Here is a 19,561-nt window from a genome sequence, read left to right as displayed (position 1 = left end):
TATCAAGTAGTCTTCGACTTTGGGTCGTAGCAACTCTTGGTTGTGGGTGAGATCAGTTAAGGGAATCAAGTGCATAGAATCTTGCTGGGGTTCAGTGACGTAAGGACCGCAACTGTACCTTGATCAGCGTGAGATTGATTAGGACTTAACTACATTCCAGTCTGAAGTTCATTGGTAGTAGGCTAGTGTCTGTAGCGGCTTAATACAGTGTGGTGTTCAAAGCTGGACTAGGTCCCGGGGTTTTTCTGCATTTGCGGTTTTCCTCGTTTACAAAATTTTGGTGTCTGTGTTATTTCTTTTCCGCGTTATATTTGGTTATATAATAGAAATATCACAGGTTGTGCGTTGAATCGATCAATTGGTAATCCAACCTTTGGTTGTTGATTGAAATTAATTGATCGTTGAACATTGGTCTTTGGTACTATTCAAGTTATTTCTCTTATATTCAATCGGGCTCGCAAATTCCTATTTGATGATTGCATATTCAATTGAGAGATTGAGATATAAAAATCTTTGATAAACTTTCTCTAGATTGAGTCTGACTGTCTAGTAGATTCCCTTGAAAGTATATTGGAGTTTGTCTATTCAGATTGCCGAACGAAATATTGGGTGTGGTTGTTAGACCTCCGCGTTTTCAAATATTAACTAATTTAAACCTTTCTTATGATAAAAACATACTATGTTGGATTAAACCAACTACATCGGATTAAAAAAAATACATTAGATTAAAGCAACTACCACATAACTGTCAATTAACATCCTCGTTTAATAGCCGTCGGGTGGCATTCCTAGGATTCTGAAGGGGTTGAATCTGTTGAGCTCTCTAAGAATGTTGAAACAATCTTGGAAGGCGAAAGGTCTGTCGTGAGATACTGCTCCCATTTCTAGTGTTGTTGGTTTCACTTCATCTACAACTTCACCGTCTAGTTTATTTTGGTGATTATGCACTAGCAAAGCTAGCAATTCCTATTTTTCCCGACTAATTACACTAAAATGATGCAACAATCCTTCAGTCTCACAGTTAAACAGGTTCCCTGTTTCTGCGACGAACTTCGTACGTAAAATTATTCTCCCAAAACATTCTCCTCCGCATGGCTTCATTCACATTGATATTATCCTTTGTTTGAAAAACAAACCCTCTACAAATAGTTAAATCCTCTTTGATATTTACGACCAAGAGATCTGGGAAACACTCTTAAAGGCATTTTTTGTGATTTTTGAAAGAGATTTAGAGGTGAAGGTGTGAATTTTAGGTTTATTGGGAATTCAAAGAGAGTCGTTGAATGATTAAATTTAAAGTCGTTCAAATGTCTTTGTTGGCAGATAGAAAAGAGCCGTCAGCGGAGAAAGTGTCACTGTGCGGATTAAAAAAGGCCGCTAGCGACTGATGATGACCCGCACGGTCTGAAGGGCGATGCTCAGCTACTCAAGAACCGCAGTGGGGAAACCAATAATTTTTTCCGTTTGCCCAACCATTTTTTATTTTTCCTTTTTCCTAGGAAAAAATGCATTATATTATGATGAAACCTTACAAATGTTGTGACAAGAAATCAAGAATGATTGCCCGCCACTCATTACAAACACTGAATCTTCTACAATGCTTTGCCAATTGATCAACAATTGAATTAAAATCTCTCCTAAGGTGACGTTTTAATGAAAGAAAACAAATCTAACAGCATATAAGAATCATCCATGCTGGTACCACTGAACCAACAAAGACTATTATTTTTATTCTTCAAATACTCCATAACTTCTTTTAGCATTAATGTATAAGCTAGCGGAGGTTAGGTTCTTGCTTTGCGCCCAACTGATAGCTTCAAGCATTGCTAGACATTCTGCCTCCTCTGGGTTCCTTGTTATGCATTTGACTGTTTTGCATCTCTTATAACTGCTTGTACCTGGTCATACAGATACAATACCAATTTAAGTTAGTGTTTTTATCAAAAGATGCATCACAGAAAATTAAGGTACAATTATCGGGTAAATTTTCCATAAATACTGGATTAGAGTCACAGTTAGACGGATTATCAAACCCTTTAAACTCCTAAGCCATGTGAGGCCATGCGTCACGCGGTGAGAATACCCACCTCTGGGTGAGCGTCCCCGCCCTCTTGAAAATTCTCCATTCCACTTTTCCTCAAATTATATGAATGTAACAGTGAATACCGGTTTTTTGATGAAAAACATTTTCAAAAAAAAACAAAAAAAAACATTCTTTTCCGAAACATAAAAAAGAAAAAAAAAACTCGCTCTCTCCATTCTCCTCTCGAGTTTTCTTTTCTTCTTTCTGCTAGGGTTCTACTTTTTGAGTTTCATTATACAGGGAATATCAGTGACGATTCTTTTTGTTTACGGTTTCATATTGTTGGTTAAAGAACAATACTTCGAAACAAAACGCAAAAGCTTGCCAGAAGCCGAAAAACAGTGAAGATAGTAATGTTTCCGGTGTTGAATCTCTTCTGCTTAAAAAGAGTTAAAGAGATTATAGATTTGCTTCAGCAAAAGCTTGAATCAGTGATTCAGATCCCTGTAGAAGAAAACCTAAATCACTTATCACCTTTTCATCTTCATCTTTGCCTTTGTTCTTAAAAAAAAAAAGATGTCATTTACGGTTTGTTGTTTTTCTATATTTATTTTGATTTGGGTGTTGTTCGACTGATTTTTTGATTTGTCTCACTGTGTTTTAGTTTTGCAGGTGAGGGTTCATTACTTCATCTCTCTTCACCAGACATGATTTAGGTTTCTCTTTTGATTGGGGTTTCTTATTTTAGGGTTTTCAGTTGCAACCTAACCAAGATTATTGCTTTGTTCCTTTTCTCTGTTCAATTTTGATTTTGCTCTTAGTTTCGAATTAGGATTTTTAATTATTCATAATTGTGTTTTGATTTTGCAGGCAAATTAATCTCTCTGCAACAATCGATACTCATAGTCAGCTGCTGATATACATTTTGTTTTGATTTTATCACGAATTTAATCTAAGCTTGCAGTATACCCTAACTTTTAACCATAACAGAGTGCACATGAACTATAAGCGATTCATTGGTTTTGTATGATATTACATGCTTTAGCCGTAGAGGTGAACACATTTTTTCTGCATGTTTCACATCATTATAGTTGGGAGTCAAAATTAGATCCTTTCGAATTATAATATGGTACCCTGAATTTTTTTGATAGGATTTTTGTTTATTGTTTGTTCATTGTAGTCCATGTACCATCTGTCTAAGATAGATTTTTGTGTTGTCGCTAGATCGACCGTTCACAATATTGCAGTAGGACTGTCTTTGAGGATGCCAAAAACGAATTGGTCAAGCACTTCTTCTGGGATGAAGATTTCCGGTCCATCCAGGATGCAATTCTACGTAAAAGGAAAGAACTGGGACAGTAAGGTTTGGTGATTATCTTAGCCTCTTCATGTTTAATGGACCAGGCTTGACTCATCTTCTTAGTTGAATTCATTTGATATTTCATTTCTATATTTTGGTGAAGTTTCCCTTCATAATAGGACCTCGAGTATGGGAGGCAGGAAGATCATATTAGTGTATCGCTAAGTTGGTGAAGTTTCCCTTCATAATAGGACCTCGAATATGGGAGGCAGGAAGATCATATTAGTGTATCGCTAAGGTATGGTGGAAATATACAACTATTTTATTGTTGTAGTACCTCCAATTTGATGTCATCAAGTGTTGAGAATTTTATGCCTATAAGCTATTTAATTGAACAAAAAAATGTTGATTATCAAAGTTATTTATACTAAACAGCATAGTTACAAATCTTGACATGATGCATTCCTTTTTCATGCATATGAAGGGAATGACGGTGGTGTGCACAAAGAAGATAGTTTAATTTCATTGACAAATTGATAAGACCATTAGTTGAACGCTGCTTTGATAAACAAGCTTTGTAGTCATAATGTTCTCATTTTTTTACTAATTGATTATATCATTTTTGTAACTATTGCAAGATCATAAAACTAAGATTATTTTCCGTGAATAATTGCAGGCACAAGCATTAGTTGCTTCAAAAATCATATAGATGTTGATGAACAACGTAGGAGACAGTCAAACTCATGGTTATGCCAACCGTACTCATGAAGAACAACGAAATCTGCGATTGAAGCTCGACTTAGAACCAGGAAAGTGCTGCAATATGAATGTTTAACAAATTGATTTGGAAAAAATAAGCTCAGCCCGTGCTTTGCCACTAGCATCTCCCACATCCGAAATCACTGTGATACTATGTCGGGCAAAGATCCATAGCGTCCAGTTTGAGTTCTTTTTACCGATACTATTGGAGATGCTTCTGCATTTACTTTTGCTGCCCTATAGATTAACGGCTTTGGAGCTTTACCAAATTGGACAGGGCAACACGAGGTGAAGCCGAGCTTTATCAAATCAAAAATATGATTCAAAGAAAACATGGACCAAATGATGGTGGATGGGTTCGTTGTCCTGATGGTGGATGGGTTCGTTGTCCGCCCGGTGCGTAGCGCGCGCACAAAATCTAGTTTTTACTCTAATGGGCAGATTAGCTAACCGAGTAGGATCAAAATCTAGTTTTTACTCTAATGGGCAGATTAGCTAACCGAGTAGGATCAGAATGCAGTAGTATCAGCCGACAACTTTATGGCCAGATTAACTCATAGGAGTCACCGGACCAAGTTTAACATGGACATGTAGTTGGGTGGTGATTTCCCAATCCTCGTATTTTTTTCATTTGGCAATTCCTTGTCCCGTATGGGTCCATTTGGTCAAAAGGTCAATCGAAGTTACTAGATCTTGTTTGTTTGCAGCTGACTCGGCGTCTGGATCTGAGTCAACCTCTGACTCGGGCCGAGTCAGCAGTCAGACCGTTTGTTTTTCATTTTGAGTCAGATCTGACTCGACTTATGACTCAGACATAACCCCTGACTCGGACCCATTTGAGTCAGGTAAGAAAATACCCCTGACTCACGGGACCAAACCACTGACTCACGTTTTTTGAGTCAGATGAGTCAGATCTGACTCAAAACAAACATATTGAGTCAGATCCAGATGAGTCAGGTGATTTCACTCAGATCCAGATGACTCAGATCCAGACGACTCAGATGAGTCAGGAGTAAACAAACATAGTGTAACTTTTTTTCAGTACAAAATCTAAAAAAGGAAAAAATAAAAGGAAATGAAAAAGAAGATGGACGACTCTAGAAGAGACATTGTTCTTCAATTTTCTAGAACAACGCAGAATGGTGTAGAAATCTTGAAAGAAAACCGGACCTCAATCTTCTTAATTCTGTTTATAAATACGAGATTATCTCGATCGACATAACCATCCAAATCTCTAAATCTGCAACATAAACGTTCTGAAATCTCATAAGCTAACTCACGAATTCTCAGAAAACAGTTTTCAAATTAACCCTCAATCAAAACCCCAAAATCTCAACACCCAAACAATGTCGATGATTCCAAGTTTCTTTGGCAACCAAAGGACAAACGTTTTCGACCCATTCTCATTGGATATTTGGGATCCATTCCAAGGTTTCCCATTCTCTGGATCCAATTCTTCTTCCTCTGCACTTTCCTTTCCGTCTGGTTCCGAAATTTCAAAAGAAACATCACAATTGGCGAACACTAGAATCGACCGGAAAGAAACCCCAGAGGCACGCATTTTCCGAGCAGATCTTCCTGGTATTAAAAAAGAAGAAGTGAAAGTTGAAGTCGAAGAAGGGTGCTTCAGATAAGTGGAGAAAGAAGCAGAGAGAAAGTAGAGAAGAACGATAAATGGCATAGAGTTGAACGCAGCAGCGGTAAGTTCTTAAGAAGATTCCGATTGCCGGAGAATGCTAAAGTCGATGAAGTTAAGGAGTCTATGGAGAATGGAGTGCTTACTGTGAGTGTACCTAAAGTTGAAGAGAAGAAGCCTGAAATGAAATCCATTCAAATATCTGGTTAGAGTCCCATTACCAATGAAATGTGTCTTTCCTCTTCTCAAGTCTTGGTATGTTTTGTATTAGTGAAATTTTAAAAATAAGGAAGAGGAGATGTTATGGTAGTCTGTTATTAGTGTCAGAGTTTGTAATGTCTTATCTTAATGGTTTAAGACTTATCTTGTTAATGAAAAATCAAGGGCTTGTTTCTTGTGTTTTCTGCCAATTTTGCTTGGAATTGAAAAATTCTTCTTTATTCCTGTGCCATTTAAGTTAATGGCAACTGTAAGATCAATCTTAGCTTATATAAAAACGACTTTCTTTATTGATGTTTAGAAAATCTCTCAAAACTAAACACAAGCTCTAATCTTGCTCATATGATCAACCACAACTTTGGTGATCATATATATATAGAACTATGATTTCTTTTTCCTAGTCCTATTACCTTATTACATGTCTTTCCTTTTCTTAGAACTAGATGACTTCTAATTCCCTTAGGATTACATCAATTTCTTAATCTTGTCCTAACCAACTTGTTAGTGACTTCTATGTTGAAGTTTAACCAACATTCTCCCCGTTAAGCTTCAACCTTACCCGTGACATATCTTGTACTCCAATCAATTGTCTCATTTCTTCAAACTTGATCCGAGCTAATGCCTTTGTCAATATATATCTGCTTTCTGCTCAGTTCCAGGTATGTGTTCTACGTTAATGACCTCCTTGTCGATGCATTCTCGTATGAAATGATATCTTTTGTGAATGTGTTTCTTCTTCCCATGAAACACTGGATTTTTAGTGAGTGCAATTGCAGACTTATTATCAATCTTGATGAGAACTTTTTCAGGTTCTCTTCCTTTGATTTCACCCAATAATTCTTGAAGCCATATTGATTGTTTAGCTGCTTCTATTGCAGCCATAAACTCAGCTTCACAAGATGAGAGGGCAACAATGTCTTGCTTCTGTGAACACCATGTAATAGGTGCTTCACCTAGATAAAATATATGACCAGTTGTACCTTTTCCATCATCTTGGTCAATATTATGACTGCTGTCACTATACCCAACAATTCCTCTTGATCCTCCTCGACCATACTTCAATCAACAGCTGATTGTTCCTCTTAGATATCTCAATATCTTCTTTATTACATCACCATGAAACTTGCGTGGACTCTGCATATAACGGCTTGCTACTCCCACAGAGAAAGCCAAGTCTGGTCTTGTGTGTAACAAGTATCTAAGGCATCCAACATTTCTTCTATAACTCGTTGGGTCAATCTCAGCTTCTTCTTGTGCCTTTGAAACTTTAATTCCAAACTCCATTGGTATCTTAGTTGTATTACAAGTTTCAAGTCCTGCTTCTTTCATAATTCTCCTTGCATAAGCTTCTTGTTTAATCTGAATCCCATCTACTCCTTGATGGACTTCTATGCCAAGGTAATAAGTGAGTTTTCCGAGGTCTGACATCTCAAACTTTGATGACATTTATCTCTTGAACTCATTGATCACCTTAAGGGAGTTTCCAGTCAAAAATAGATCATCTACATAGACTGCAATCGCAAGAAGCGTTCCCTTTTCTTCTCTTCTGTGTACTGATGTTTCTTTAGAGCACTTAACAAATCTGATTTCTCTTAAGATTTGATCTAACTTTGTATTCAAGGATCGAGGAGCTTGTCTTAGACCATATAGAGCTTTTGATAACTTATAAACCTTATGCTCTTGTCCTTTTACTTCAAAACCTTCTGGTTATTCAACATACACATCTTCTCGCAATTCACCATGTAAGAATGCTTTCTTAACGTCTAAGTGGTGAATTTCCCATGAGTTTGATGCTGCTTCTGCTATTAAGAGACGAATTGTCTCTAGTCTAGCAACTGGTGCGAAAACTTCATCAAAGTCTATGCCTGATTCTTGAACTATCCCTTAGCTACAAGTCTTGCCTTATATTTGTTGACAGTACCATCAACATTCCGTTTTATTTTGAAGATCCACTTAAGACCAATCACTTTTACCCCACCTGGCTTATCAACTAGAAACCAAGTCTTGTTTCTGTTGATTGAAATAATTTCTTCTCTACATGCTTGTGTCTATTTAGTCGAGACCTTTGCTTCCTGAAAATTCCTTGGTTCATCATTAACAGAAAGTAGCATAATCTCACATTCTTCTGCAGCTTGAAGAACATAATCCTCCAGATACTGTGGCTTTTGTATCTGTCTTGTTGATTTTCGCAGTGGAATGGGTTGAGTTATTTCATCGATCTCCTCTTCTTCTTCTTCTTCTTCTTCGTTATTCTCAGTGTTTTAATTATTCTCTTCTTCTTATTGATTAACATCATTGTTTCCATTGGTACTGATGATTATGGGTCCTTCGCCTTCATCAATTACTTGACCCCATCTCATGTGAAACATTCCTGGATCCCTACTTGGTCCATCATTAGTTTCTTTCCAGTTCCAGTTTGCTTTTTCATCGAATACCACATCTCGACTCACTATCACTCTTTTCGTTGTTGGATTGAATAATCTGTAAGCTTTGGATCCAGGCTCAATTCCTAGATTCACAAGATTCTGAGATCGATCATCCAGTTTCTTAAGAGTTGCAGAATCAACTTTTGCGTATGCTTTGCAACCAAACACTCTTAAATGATCTATGTTTGGTTTTCTCTTTCGCAAACTTTCATATGGAGTCATGTCTTTCAGAGCTTTCGTAGCCTGTTTATTAGGTATGTGGAGTGTCGTACAACTTCTCCCCATAGATAATTAGGTGCCTGCATAGCCTTTAAAGAACTTCTTGTCATCTCCATTAGAGTCCTGTTTCTCCTCTCCACCACTCCGTTTTGTTGTGGTGTATATGGTGCTGTGAGTTGCCTTTTGATTCCATTTGACTCACAGAACTTGTTGAACTCTACGGAAGTGAACTCTCCTCCTCTATCAGTTCTAAGCATTTTGACCTCCTCTTTTAACTCTTTTTCTATCAGATTTCTGAAAGCTTTGAATCTGTCAAATGCTTCACTCTTTTCTTTCAGAAGAATATACCACATATATCTTGAGAAGTCATTGATTTTCTCATTGAGTTCAGAAAAGTAGTGTCTCTTACCAGTCATGTGATTGCTGTCTCCATTATCTAAATACTAGATTGCTTCTTCTCCATCCTTTGATTCGTAGTTCTTTGTTATTAGTTTCCCTTCGTTTAAGAATACAACTTCGTGCATGAAAAGAGTTGTATCTGCTTCCCTTGTTTCATTCTTGTTTGTTTCTTCCATCTTTTTTATTTTTTCAGGGCATACAGAGGAGAAGTGTCCTGGTTTATCACATCTGTAACAAATAATGTTTGATATATCCTTCTTTTCTTTCCTTTGCTTTTGATCATTCTGACTTGTTGTTCTATCTTGTGAGTTAAACCTTCCTCCCCTTCCTCGGCCTCTGTTTCCTCTACCACCTCTTCCATGACCTCTTCCTCTTGTCGCAGAGTTTTTTTGGTAAGAGTTTGTGTACAAGAGTTTTCCTTGAGTTTCTCCATTGTTTTCTTCATCAAGGATTCTTTCTTCATATGCTTTCAATCTTCAAATCATATCTTCATATCTAGTTTTCTTTAAATCTAAGACTTGCTCGAGAGAAGCTATGATATGAATATACTTGGATCTTGGTAAACTATTGAGAAACTTCTTTACCAGTTTATCTTCATCAATGGATTGTCCAAGTGACGCAGCTTTTGAGGCTATCTCTGATAGCTTTCCTGCAAAGCTATCAATAGTATCAGTGTCTTTCATCTTCACTCTTTCAAATTCAGACATTAAGGTTTGCAGACGGGCTTCTTTAACTCGATCAGCTCCGAGATTACGTGCCTTTATTGCATCCCAAATTTTCTTTGAAGTTTCCTGTTCACCAACTTGTAGAACAAGACATTCTGGTATTGCTTGAAAGAGTAATCCAATGGCAACATTGTTTTTGTCTGGGTCCAATGTACCAGGATCAATTGTTTCCCAAACTTTGTAGATTTTCATCAGTACCTTCATTCTCATGGCCCATACTGTGTAGTTTGCAGCGTTGAGGATTGGAACTGTTTTGCACCCACAATGGTGGTTTCGTTTTCCATGGCTCAGAAACACGCTCTGATACCAATTAATGGCAACTGTAAGATCAATCTTAGTTTATATAAAGACAACTCTCTTTATTGATGTTTAGAAAATCTCTCAAAACTAAACACAAGCTCTAATCTTGCTCATATGATCAACCACAATTTTGGTGATCATATATATATATAGAACTATGACTTCCTTTTCCTAGTCCTATTACCTTATTACATGTCTTTCCTTTTCTTAGAACTAGATGAATTCTAATTCCCTTAGGATTACATCAATTTCTTAATCTTATCCTAACCAACTTGTTAGTGATTTTTATGTCGAAGTTTAACCAACATAAGTGCCTTGTAAAATCATTTTGTTGGTTGGTGAATAAGTAGAAATGGCAAAATTTTCATAAGTGACGTCCCACTAAACATGAGCACAATTGGTCCTTGAACTAAATTGTCAATTGGCTCGACTGTTAGTTCCATCAATCAATTAATATTAAACCACAACTTGACTGATTCTCTAACCAAATTACAACCGTGTCATCAATGACAATTGTGAGATCAACTCAATGCAAGAAGAGTCAAATATGCTTTACCAAACCCCATATTATAATAATCAAATGAATACTCCCAACCCTTGTTTTCATTCGTCACCACCAAACTAAGCTCACTTAGCAACTGAAAGAAACATGTCATCTAATATACGCATTACCTACAGCCATCAAGGTGGTTGCATCAACTTGGTTTTTAATAATATATATCACACAAAAGTTTCAATGGATGAAACTAAAAATGATTGTGGAAATTAATAAACTACTAATGAAGGTTTAACTCTACACGGCAAATAATGCTGTTGGGGATATCAGATACCCGGATGATATAATATTTTAAATTAACAACCAACCTTGAGGGGAATGCACCACCACCATCTGTTGATGGAGGTAATTTTCATCTAGGGAGATCATTTATATAAAGTTCACCAAAAGTATCATTTCTGAAAACACCAACAATCTGACTTCTAAGGGGATCGACTCAAGAATTCAGAATTTTGATTTGATTGTTGGAAACTTGATAGGAGATCGAAAATGTCGTTTCGAGTAATGGAGAGTTCTAATGCGAATGTCTTAAATGTTAAGAAAGGAGAACCAACAATGGTTGTTCCCGCAGAGGAAACATCTAAAGGTTTATATTTTCTGTCGAACCTTGACCAAACAAATCCATGGACGGTTCAAACGATATACTTGTTCAAGGCATCCGAGGAGAAGGGAAATGAATTAGCTGCTGCAACCATTAAGGATGCTTTGTCAAAGGTTCTTGTTTACTACTATCCACTCGCTGGGCGCTTAACAAAGGGTGAAGACGGCGACACCAGGTTGTATGTTGATTGCACAGGAGAAGGTGTCGTCTTTGTTGAAGCTGAAACTGATACTACCATCGAAGAAATCAAAGACATCACTAAACTCGATGAAGAGACTCGCGCGAAACTAGTTTTTGACATTCAGGGTTCAACCAATGTTACTGGAAATCCTTTCATTGTGGCTCAGGTATTGTGTAGGTGACAAAAATTAATTTTTTAACATTCCAGTAATTCTTGGAACAGATACGGTAAATTAAGTTTCTTCTTTTACTTGGATATTGCAGGTGACAAAGTTTAAATGCGGAGGATTTGTTCTTGGGCTATGCATGAACCACATTATGTTTGATGGGGTTGGAGCAATGGAGTTTGTGAACTCATGGGGTGAAGTTGCAAGAGGTTTTCCATTATCCACACCGCCGATCCTAGATCGAACCATACTAAAAGCACGAAACCCACCTAAGATTGAATTCCACCATATCGAATACGACGTAATCGAAGACATATCAAACACCAATGCTCTGTTCGAAGAAGAAGAAATGGTTTATGGTTCTTTCCTTTTCGACGCCGAAAAGCTAGAAAAGCTTAAGAGAATAGCCATGGAAGACGGAGTCCTTGACAAGTGCACAACTTTTGAAGCGCTCTCTGCTTTAGTATGGCGAGCAAAAGCACGAGCACTAAAATTAGTACAAGAACAAGATACAAAGCTGCTCTTTGTTGTTGATGGAAGAGCAAGAATCGATCCACCGTTACCAAAAGGATACTTCGGTAATGCAGTTACGGTCACAACTTGTCAGAGTAATTCACAGGAGCTGCTAGACAAGCCTATTTCATACGCAATTGGGTTAGTTCAAAAGTCAATTAAGTCCGTTACAAATTCTTACCTCCGATCTGGTATTGATCACTATGAGCTAAATAGAAGTATGGCTTCTATAGAATCTACTGTTATGATAGGCCCTTGGATTAGACTGTCTTTCAGCTCAGCAGATTTCGGTTGGGGGGAGCCGATTGCTTCAGGGCCTGTGTCTCTTCTCTTGAAAGAAGCCATTTTGTTCTTATCTCTTGGGGATGATAGCAAAACCATAAATGTGGTTTTGGGTTTCCCTGTTTCTTCCATGAAGATCTTCCAAGAAATGATGGAAATGTAGATCACATATTTTGGCCATACTGCATCCTTTGTAATTTTTCATTGTCTATTTCTGTTATGCATCAAATTCTAATTTGCAGAAATTGTGTATAATATAATTTTTTAATATATTACAACCTTTATAATTATGATTGTTGGAGTATTTTTTTTTTTTTTTTTTTATAAACTATGATTGTTATTATTAACCATGGACCTAGGGTGGGGTGGTGGTATTTTCCCATCCACCTGGGAAGTTACTAGACATTTCTATTCTATTAAAAGGTCAACAGATGTTACTGGACAATTCTAGTATGGATCCGAAATTTAGACGTCTCTGGAAAAAACATTGTTCTTAAATTTTCTACAACCGTCCAGAATTGTCTTAATCTTTCTTATAATCTGTATATTATATAAATTCAATCGATATAACCATTCAAATCTCAGTTACAGCGTAAACGTCCTGAAGTCTCATAACCAACCTCGCTCGCAAATTCTCAGAAAACAGTTTTCAAATCAAACCCCAAAACCACAAACTCTCAACAATGTCGATAATTCCAAGTTTCTTTGGCAACCAGAGGACAAATGTGTTCGACCCATTCTCACTAGACATTTGGGATCCATTCCAAGGTTTTCCATTCTCAGGATCCAATTCTTCCTCCTCTGCGCTTTCCTTTCCGGCTGGTTCTGAAATTTCAAAAGAAACATCCCAATTGGCAAACACAAGAATCGACTGGAAAGAAACCCCAGAGGCTCATATTTTCCGAGCAGATCTTCCTGGAATTAAGAAGGAAGAAGTGAAAGTCGAAGTTGAAGAAGGAAGGGTGCTTCAGATAAGTGGTGAAAGAAGAAGAGAGAAAGAAGAGAAGAATGATAAATGGCATAGAGTTGAACGCAGCAGTGGTAATTTTAAGGAGATTCAGATTGCCGGATAATGCAAAAGTTGATGAAGTTAAGGCGTCTATGGAGAATGGAGTGCTCACTGTAAGTCTTCCTAAAGGTGAAGAGAAGAAGCCTGAAGTCAAATCCGTTCAGATTGATGGTTGAGTCCCTTGACCAATGAAATGTGTCTTTGCTCTGCTCTAGTCTTGTAAACTTACTATGTTGTGTGCTAGTGTGTGTGAAATGTGAACAATAAAGGAGAGTAGATGTCATGGTGTTGTGGTAGGCTGTTATTATTAACTTATTGGTGCAAGTGTGTTTGTAAGGTCTGTAATGGATTAGCTTTTCTTGTTAATGAAAACTTTGAGCTAGTTTCTTGTTTAAATGTTTTCTGCTAATTGTGCCTGGAATTGAATTCACTTATCAATTCTTCTTTATATAAAGGTGGATGTTTAGGCTGACGTGGCGGCTCCATATTCATCCTCAGCGATACTGAAAAAATAAGAAGCGACGTCGGAAACCACCCTTTGCAGACCAAATTTGAAAAAACGGTTTAATCCATCACGAGTTAACTAGGTATAATTTAGTCCAAAAATTATTTAAACTATGAAAAATACAAATATAACCTTCTTGATTTATAATTTAGTCCAAAAATTATTTAAACTATGAAAAATACAAATATAATCTTCTTGATTTATAATTTAGTCAAAATATTTACAGTTTAGTCCAAAGTGACGCATGATGATGTCAGAATTTTAAATAATATGAAAAAAATTAAAAACAATTTATCTTTCCAACCATTAGTCTAAAATTTATAAACTTTATATATTCGGAAAGCTCTTTCCGAAAGCTACAAAAAAAGTACCCATATGATTATATAATTCTCATTTTTAAAAAAAATCTTAGTTTACATTAGTGTACAAACAGGTACACATCCATAAAAATTCAGAAAATCCAAAGACACTAGCTTGTACATTACACACAACTTAAGTCTTCCATCTAAGCAAAATCTTAGCCTCATCTACGGAAGCGAATCCACCAGTCAGTGTATCCCAATAAGGTTCATCCTTGTGCATACTAAAATCGTCAGTAATAGGAAGCATACCTGCTGCCAGTGTCTCAAATGTACCTGATAATTTAACATTAATCCCCACAAACAACTGCAGCTCTAACTCTGCTACCACCTTTGCATGAATTACTCAGTGTAATCATGGGAAAATTTGATGTGTTTGCATTTGTTCCAAATGAGTTCTTACATCTGACCCCACTGAACTAGTTATAATATTTCTTCCCTCTTCATAACAAATAAAGGTAATCAGATTAGTCCCCAAAACAAAAAAAATTAAAAGAAACCCAAACCTATTTTAACAATTTCTTCATACAAAGGTACCTTCATAATACTAGTTGCAAGGTGTTGTAGAACTAAGCACTCATCTGTTTCACAAAGATGCGCATATTTTCTATTTAGAACTTGGTAAAAATGACAGGTATGCTTATTTTGGGTTTGGTCAAAGAAAAATAAAATATGCTTGTTTCTAGGATGAGAATGACAGTGAAATCCACCATCTCAGTTCCTTAAAAAGGCTTGTTTCTAGAATGAGAATGGCAGTGAAATCCACCTGCACTCATCTTGTTACAGGTGCACCAGTATGTAAACTTATAGAATGATGGTAACCTGAATACCAAGAGACAATGTCAAGCTAAATCGGAAACTCTACAAACGATGCACTACCAGAAAAGCATCCATTATTGCATTGAAGAAGATCACTAGGCTTTACACAGTATAACTCTTCTGAGAATTATGTAAGACTGACCAGTTCTTGTATGTTTCCTTCTTCATTACCTTGGCCGCCAACATCTCAAAATCTTCCTCCTTTTCCTTAAAACAAATATCCTGACATTCTATGGTCTTTCTGTGCATACAACCTGTGAGTAAGAAAAGAGTTCTTGTATGGTGCACCACCTAATTTCTGTCACATGTGTACAACAATGTACACTTATATTATAGGTGTACTAATATGTACACATGTAGTTTCTGTCATAACCAGCAATCAGAGACTCATAGCATCATTGATTCGACATTCAAGAAATGAAAGAAGAATTTTCACTAAAATTTGATTAGGAATCCTAGGGCAGGATATTATCCACATGTTATTTCTGTCACATGTGTACAACAATGTACACTTAATTACATTACAGGTGTACCAATATGTACACATGTAATTTCTGTGATAAAAAACAGTCAACGACTCTTAAATAACAGTTGAACACTAATTCAGGTATACATGATTTGCTAAACCGATTCAAGTGGCCATTTATTTTGCTGTTAACACATACAAAGCTTAGGTACATGATTAGAATGTCATGTGATATTTGTCACAATGGGCCATCACAATTTGAGTTCAACTCACCAAAAGCAAACCTTGAGTAGCTTCATCGAGGTTAGGATCAGATGACAACTTCTGGGGAGACCATTGTGGATATTCATCTCAATTCATTAGCTTGCTTACCCCTGCCAACCGATATTCATTTGGAGTTCCTAGCAAGCAACCTAGAATGTACGAAAAAAGATCAGTCAGTTTAACAATTAGAGAACAACCAGAAAGATCTGAGTCAAACACATGTCCATCTGAAATTTAATGCGTGCAACTATAAAATACATTTCAGACCAGGCTGGTTATTTTGTTGAAGTAGAATTACAAAATTCATTTCAGGTGTACAACTATTTCCGTAGAAAAGGTAATAACAAAAGGGACTAAAAAGATACCATTAAGTATACATTCGAGTAGGGATTATTTAGAAATTAAAATGGACAGTGTGGACAATGGAAGTACTAGCATGTATAGAGATTGATGTATTAGTGTAGTAAGCACACGAATTTTGTCACATATTCTATGGTAATAGACTAATATAGTACAATGGGTAGAAAATAGATTTATCAACTGATATTAAGATGTGTTCGGTGACTCAAAAATTATTTATGTGTAGCAAGGAAGCCCAATTCTTCGCTTAGTGTCTAAACGAAGATACCTAGACAAGCAATGTAATCCACGATGACAAATGAATAAGCAAGACATCAAGCAATATAAGGAAGTAGTGGCATTTGAGATGCACTGCGTATAACTGGTGTACAATCAAATACACCTTGTGTAGGAAGTACAAAACGAAAAAATAAATAAAAATAAATGCATGTAACTAGTGTACAAGAAAACACACCTTGTAGAGCCAATACAAAAATATGTAGTACACATAAAATAAACCTTGTAGAGCCAGTACAAAAATTTACCTTTCCTTAGTAGAAGTCTCCAGCAAACTTCCTCTAAACCTTCTTGCATTCTCCACTACTGCCAGACTCCCTAACCTTAAACTGAGCTACAAAATTCTCCTAAGCAATACTAGAAATCCTCCTTAATTCACCAGAGCTAGTACCTTTCTGATCATCAAAATTCAAAAAAATAAACAAAAGATCAAAGGGTTTCAATGAATGTATAGATACCACAGGGCATATACATGAATTCCTTTCAATCCAAGTATAGCTAACACCGTTCATAACTTCAGATACAACTAAGAAACCATGTGTACGCAAAAAATGAGTTAAAATGTCCTAACAGTTGAAAGCATCACTTGGTTCCCTAATTATGAAATTCCAGTTACATGTTAGTATGTTACTATTGAATGCCGCTATTAACGTAATCTGATACTTTATGCGAAATTAAACTTGAATAAAAAAACTATTAATAATCAGCACGCGTACAACTATGTACACATAAACAATCCACAGATGTACAATTATGTACACATTTCAACAGGTGTACAACTATGTACACATTGAAAATAAACAGATATACAACTATGTACACGTTAACAATCAACTGGTTTACACTAACAACATATTGCCTTACATAAAATACACATCATGCCTTTGTTGCAATACGTTTCCAGCAAACATTCTTTATATATTGTTAGTGGTAGTAGCAACTAAGATCTGATACAAAAACAAAAGCCTGATAGACTCACATGGTGACAGACTTTCAGCCATTAATACGACTAGCACTCATAAATATACTCGTACTCATCATATAGTATATAGGCTAATAGACTATATAAAATGTTCGCTCCAAAAGAGCTAATGAAGGGGGTGGTCATGTTTGGGTACTACTACTTACTAGAGCTACTTACTAACCCCCCGGTTCCTACTAATTTCAAATAATCTCAATGGACTCAACTCCAAAATGAATATTAGACCTAAGTCTTTGATTTTTGATTTTGACTTTGTTTTTTGATTTTGACTTCCTCCATGAAGAACTAAAAAAGAAAATGAGAAATAACCAAACAAAGTTTGATGGAGAATTTTGACGAATCCCACCCTCACCAGGACCCCCCAACCAACAACAAATCAATTTTCTGTTTTCTTGACTTTCTTTTTAAGGCCCATCTATCATCAAGATGGTTAATGTCACCCACTTTCTTCCATGTGCATCCTTTTTATCTTATAAGAGGAAATTCTACAGTTTACTCCATACTTAATTTAATTAAGCAAGAAATATGAAAGAGTGACCACCATTTTAACGTTTAAATGTGTAAAAGTGACCATCTTATTGTTTAAATGTGCATCATATTTTAAATGTTTCAACTTGTTTTCTACTAATCTTCCACTACAAGTACACACGGATAGCAAAATGATTTTTCAACGACAAAAACAAGAAATGCAAATTGAAAGCAGTGACATGGCAACAAATATCTATTTGACCTCAATAGAGTCGTCGATAGAACCGATAATTAAACAATAATTAAGAACTTCATCACCGAAATCACTGGGCTACAATGACGAAAACAAACTACAGAGAAGTGATACTCAACTAAAGAAACACTTTCACATCTTCACAAGCCCAAGATGTTCCTGGATGACCACACCAGGGTACATCATTTGGGTTTGCGAGGACTGGTTGAATATTCTGATCTTTCAACATTTGCATCTTGGAAAAAAAACCCTGCAGGCATGTGTGATGCACAAATTTTTTCTCAAAAACAAATAACTATTAACTCCTGATTCGAATAGATAAGACATCACGATCTACAGTACACACTATCTTTAACAGCAAAGCAATATTAGCAGGAATTTGGCCCATCAAATGAACACAAACATTATCTCAAATGGTAAATGGTAATCACTACTCAGTAGTATGTCACTAGTAGAGGGAATAAGTTTAGAAAAGGTGGACTGGATTGTTCCGTAAAATAGCTAGAAAACTGAATCCAATACTGATTATACCACTTTGTTTTCCCTAGAGTCTTTAAATTCATTTCTTATTCGCCAAAACTATAAAAATTCAATAAAATCCACTCACAGCATCTGCGGCATCCTTTGAAAACCTAAATCGCGTTGCTCTCTGTTGATTCGTTTTGGCTCGAGGTGCAACACCATCTATTCCAACAGGAGGCCAACAGAAACAAAAAATAAAAAGCTTATGTAAGAATAGTGTGCAAAAAATTGGAAGATATTTATAAACAGTTCACATATTGCGTATCTCACCAATTGCCATATAGAGAATCTTGCGAGGTCGAACAAGTCATCATAAGTATCAGGAGCCGGCTACATATACATAAAAGTTAAACATTAAAATTAGAATTAAGATTTAAATTAGAGTAACAAATAAACTGAGAAACAAGAAGATAAGATAAAAATTAGTTTGGATTCTTCAAATCCAAACTAATAAACTTGAAGTGATTGTGTGTATCCAACATAAGCCACATTTTCCCAAACAACAACACATATCTAAACTCATGAATTAGATAAGAAATTGAAACTGAAACCGAAGCGATTAGGTTTTTGAAATCGTAATTTTTTTTTTGAAATCGACTCCGAAATCAATAAATTGACAGTTGCAACCAAATTAAATGATAAGAACAGACTACACTTATCTTTCCAATCGCTTTCAACGATGAACTCTTCAATATTGAAGTTGAATCTCATCAAGCTTTCCCCTGGACTGATTAATCTTCAAGAAAAGGTACTGATGATAATGATTTAGGTTTTCAAGTAGAATCAAATTGAATCGATTGTTTGTTTAATTCTCAGATTTATGTTTGGGTTCAACTTTGATTGAGAAGATTAAGTGTAGGATTTGTTCTTCACGGGAGAGTTTTAGACATTGAAATGAAAAAGTAGAAACCGAACTACGAAGAAGTAATATCGGTAATGGGTATTTTAGGCAGAGAAAATTATCGATTTGGAT

General features: G+C 36.1%; 1 protein-coding gene, 2 long non-coding RNA genes and 2 pseudogenes across 6 annotated transcripts; 4 read left to right on the top strand and 1 right to left on the bottom strand.

Moving 5' to 3' along the window:
• Positions 1-2,263: 2,263 nt before the first annotated feature.
• On the top strand, positions 2,264-4,776 carry LOC113307906. 4 transcript variants are annotated; one of them, XR_003339366.1, is made up of 4 exons: positions 2,264-2,739; positions 2,894-3,386; positions 3,487-3,621; positions 4,000-4,776. It is a non-coding gene; the product is annotated as an uncharacterized LOC113307906 (long non-coding RNA). The 4 variants fall into 4 exon arrangements; XR_003339364.1 differs by having other exon boundaries at positions 2,264-3,076; positions 3,248-3,386; XR_003339365.1 differs by having other exon boundaries at positions 2,264-3,386; positions 3,503-3,621.
• A 304-nt stretch (positions 4,777-5,080) lies between these two features.
• On the top strand, positions 5,081-6,227 carry LOC113308423 (annotated as a pseudogene).
• Positions 6,228-10,762: 4,535 nt separating this feature from the next.
• On the top strand, positions 10,763-12,593 carry LOC113310521 (omega-hydroxypalmitate O-feruloyl transferase-like). Its single transcript, XM_026559218.1, has 2 exons — positions 10,763-11,510; positions 11,608-12,593. The coding sequence occupies exons 1-2, from the start codon at positions 11,052-11,054 to the stop codon at positions 12,466-12,468; spliced, it is 1,320 nt and encodes a 439-aa protein (XP_026415003.1). The 5' UTR covers positions 10,763-11,051; the 3' UTR covers positions 12,469-12,593.
• Positions 12,594-12,763: 170 nt separating this feature from the next.
• On the top strand, positions 12,764-13,710 carry LOC113310522 (annotated as a pseudogene).
• Positions 13,711-15,406: 1,696 nt separating this feature from the next.
• LOC113308528 lies at positions 15,407-19,490 on the bottom strand. The gene is made up of 4 exons (XR_003339858.1): positions 18,859-19,490; positions 18,674-18,750; positions 16,612-16,758; positions 15,407-15,876 (listed from the first exon to the last, which is right to left on the bottom strand). It is a non-coding gene; the product is annotated as an uncharacterized LOC113308528 (long non-coding RNA).
• Positions 19,491-19,561: the final 71 nt, after the last annotated feature.

This window comes from Papaver somniferum, chromosome 9, assembly GCF_003573695.1.
Source record: "Papaver somniferum cultivar HN1 chromosome 9, ASM357369v1, whole genome shotgun sequence".
In the NCBI taxonomy this organism is placed as follows: Eukaryota; Viridiplantae; Streptophyta; class Magnoliopsida; order Ranunculales; family Papaveraceae; genus Papaver; species Papaver somniferum.
Note: the sequence above shows the minus strand (reverse complement) of the source record. Positions and strands in the feature narration are given on the sequence as shown.

Coding starts and splice junctions, on each gene's coding strand:
- LOC113310521 (XM_026559218.1), top strand. CDS start 11,052: ATGTCGTTTCGAGTAATGGAGAGTTCTAATGCGAATGTCTTAAATGTT. Junction 11,511..11,607: donor ATCCTTTCATTGTGGCTCAG/GTATTGTGTAGG, acceptor TGGATATTGCAG/GTGACAAAGTTTAAATGCGG.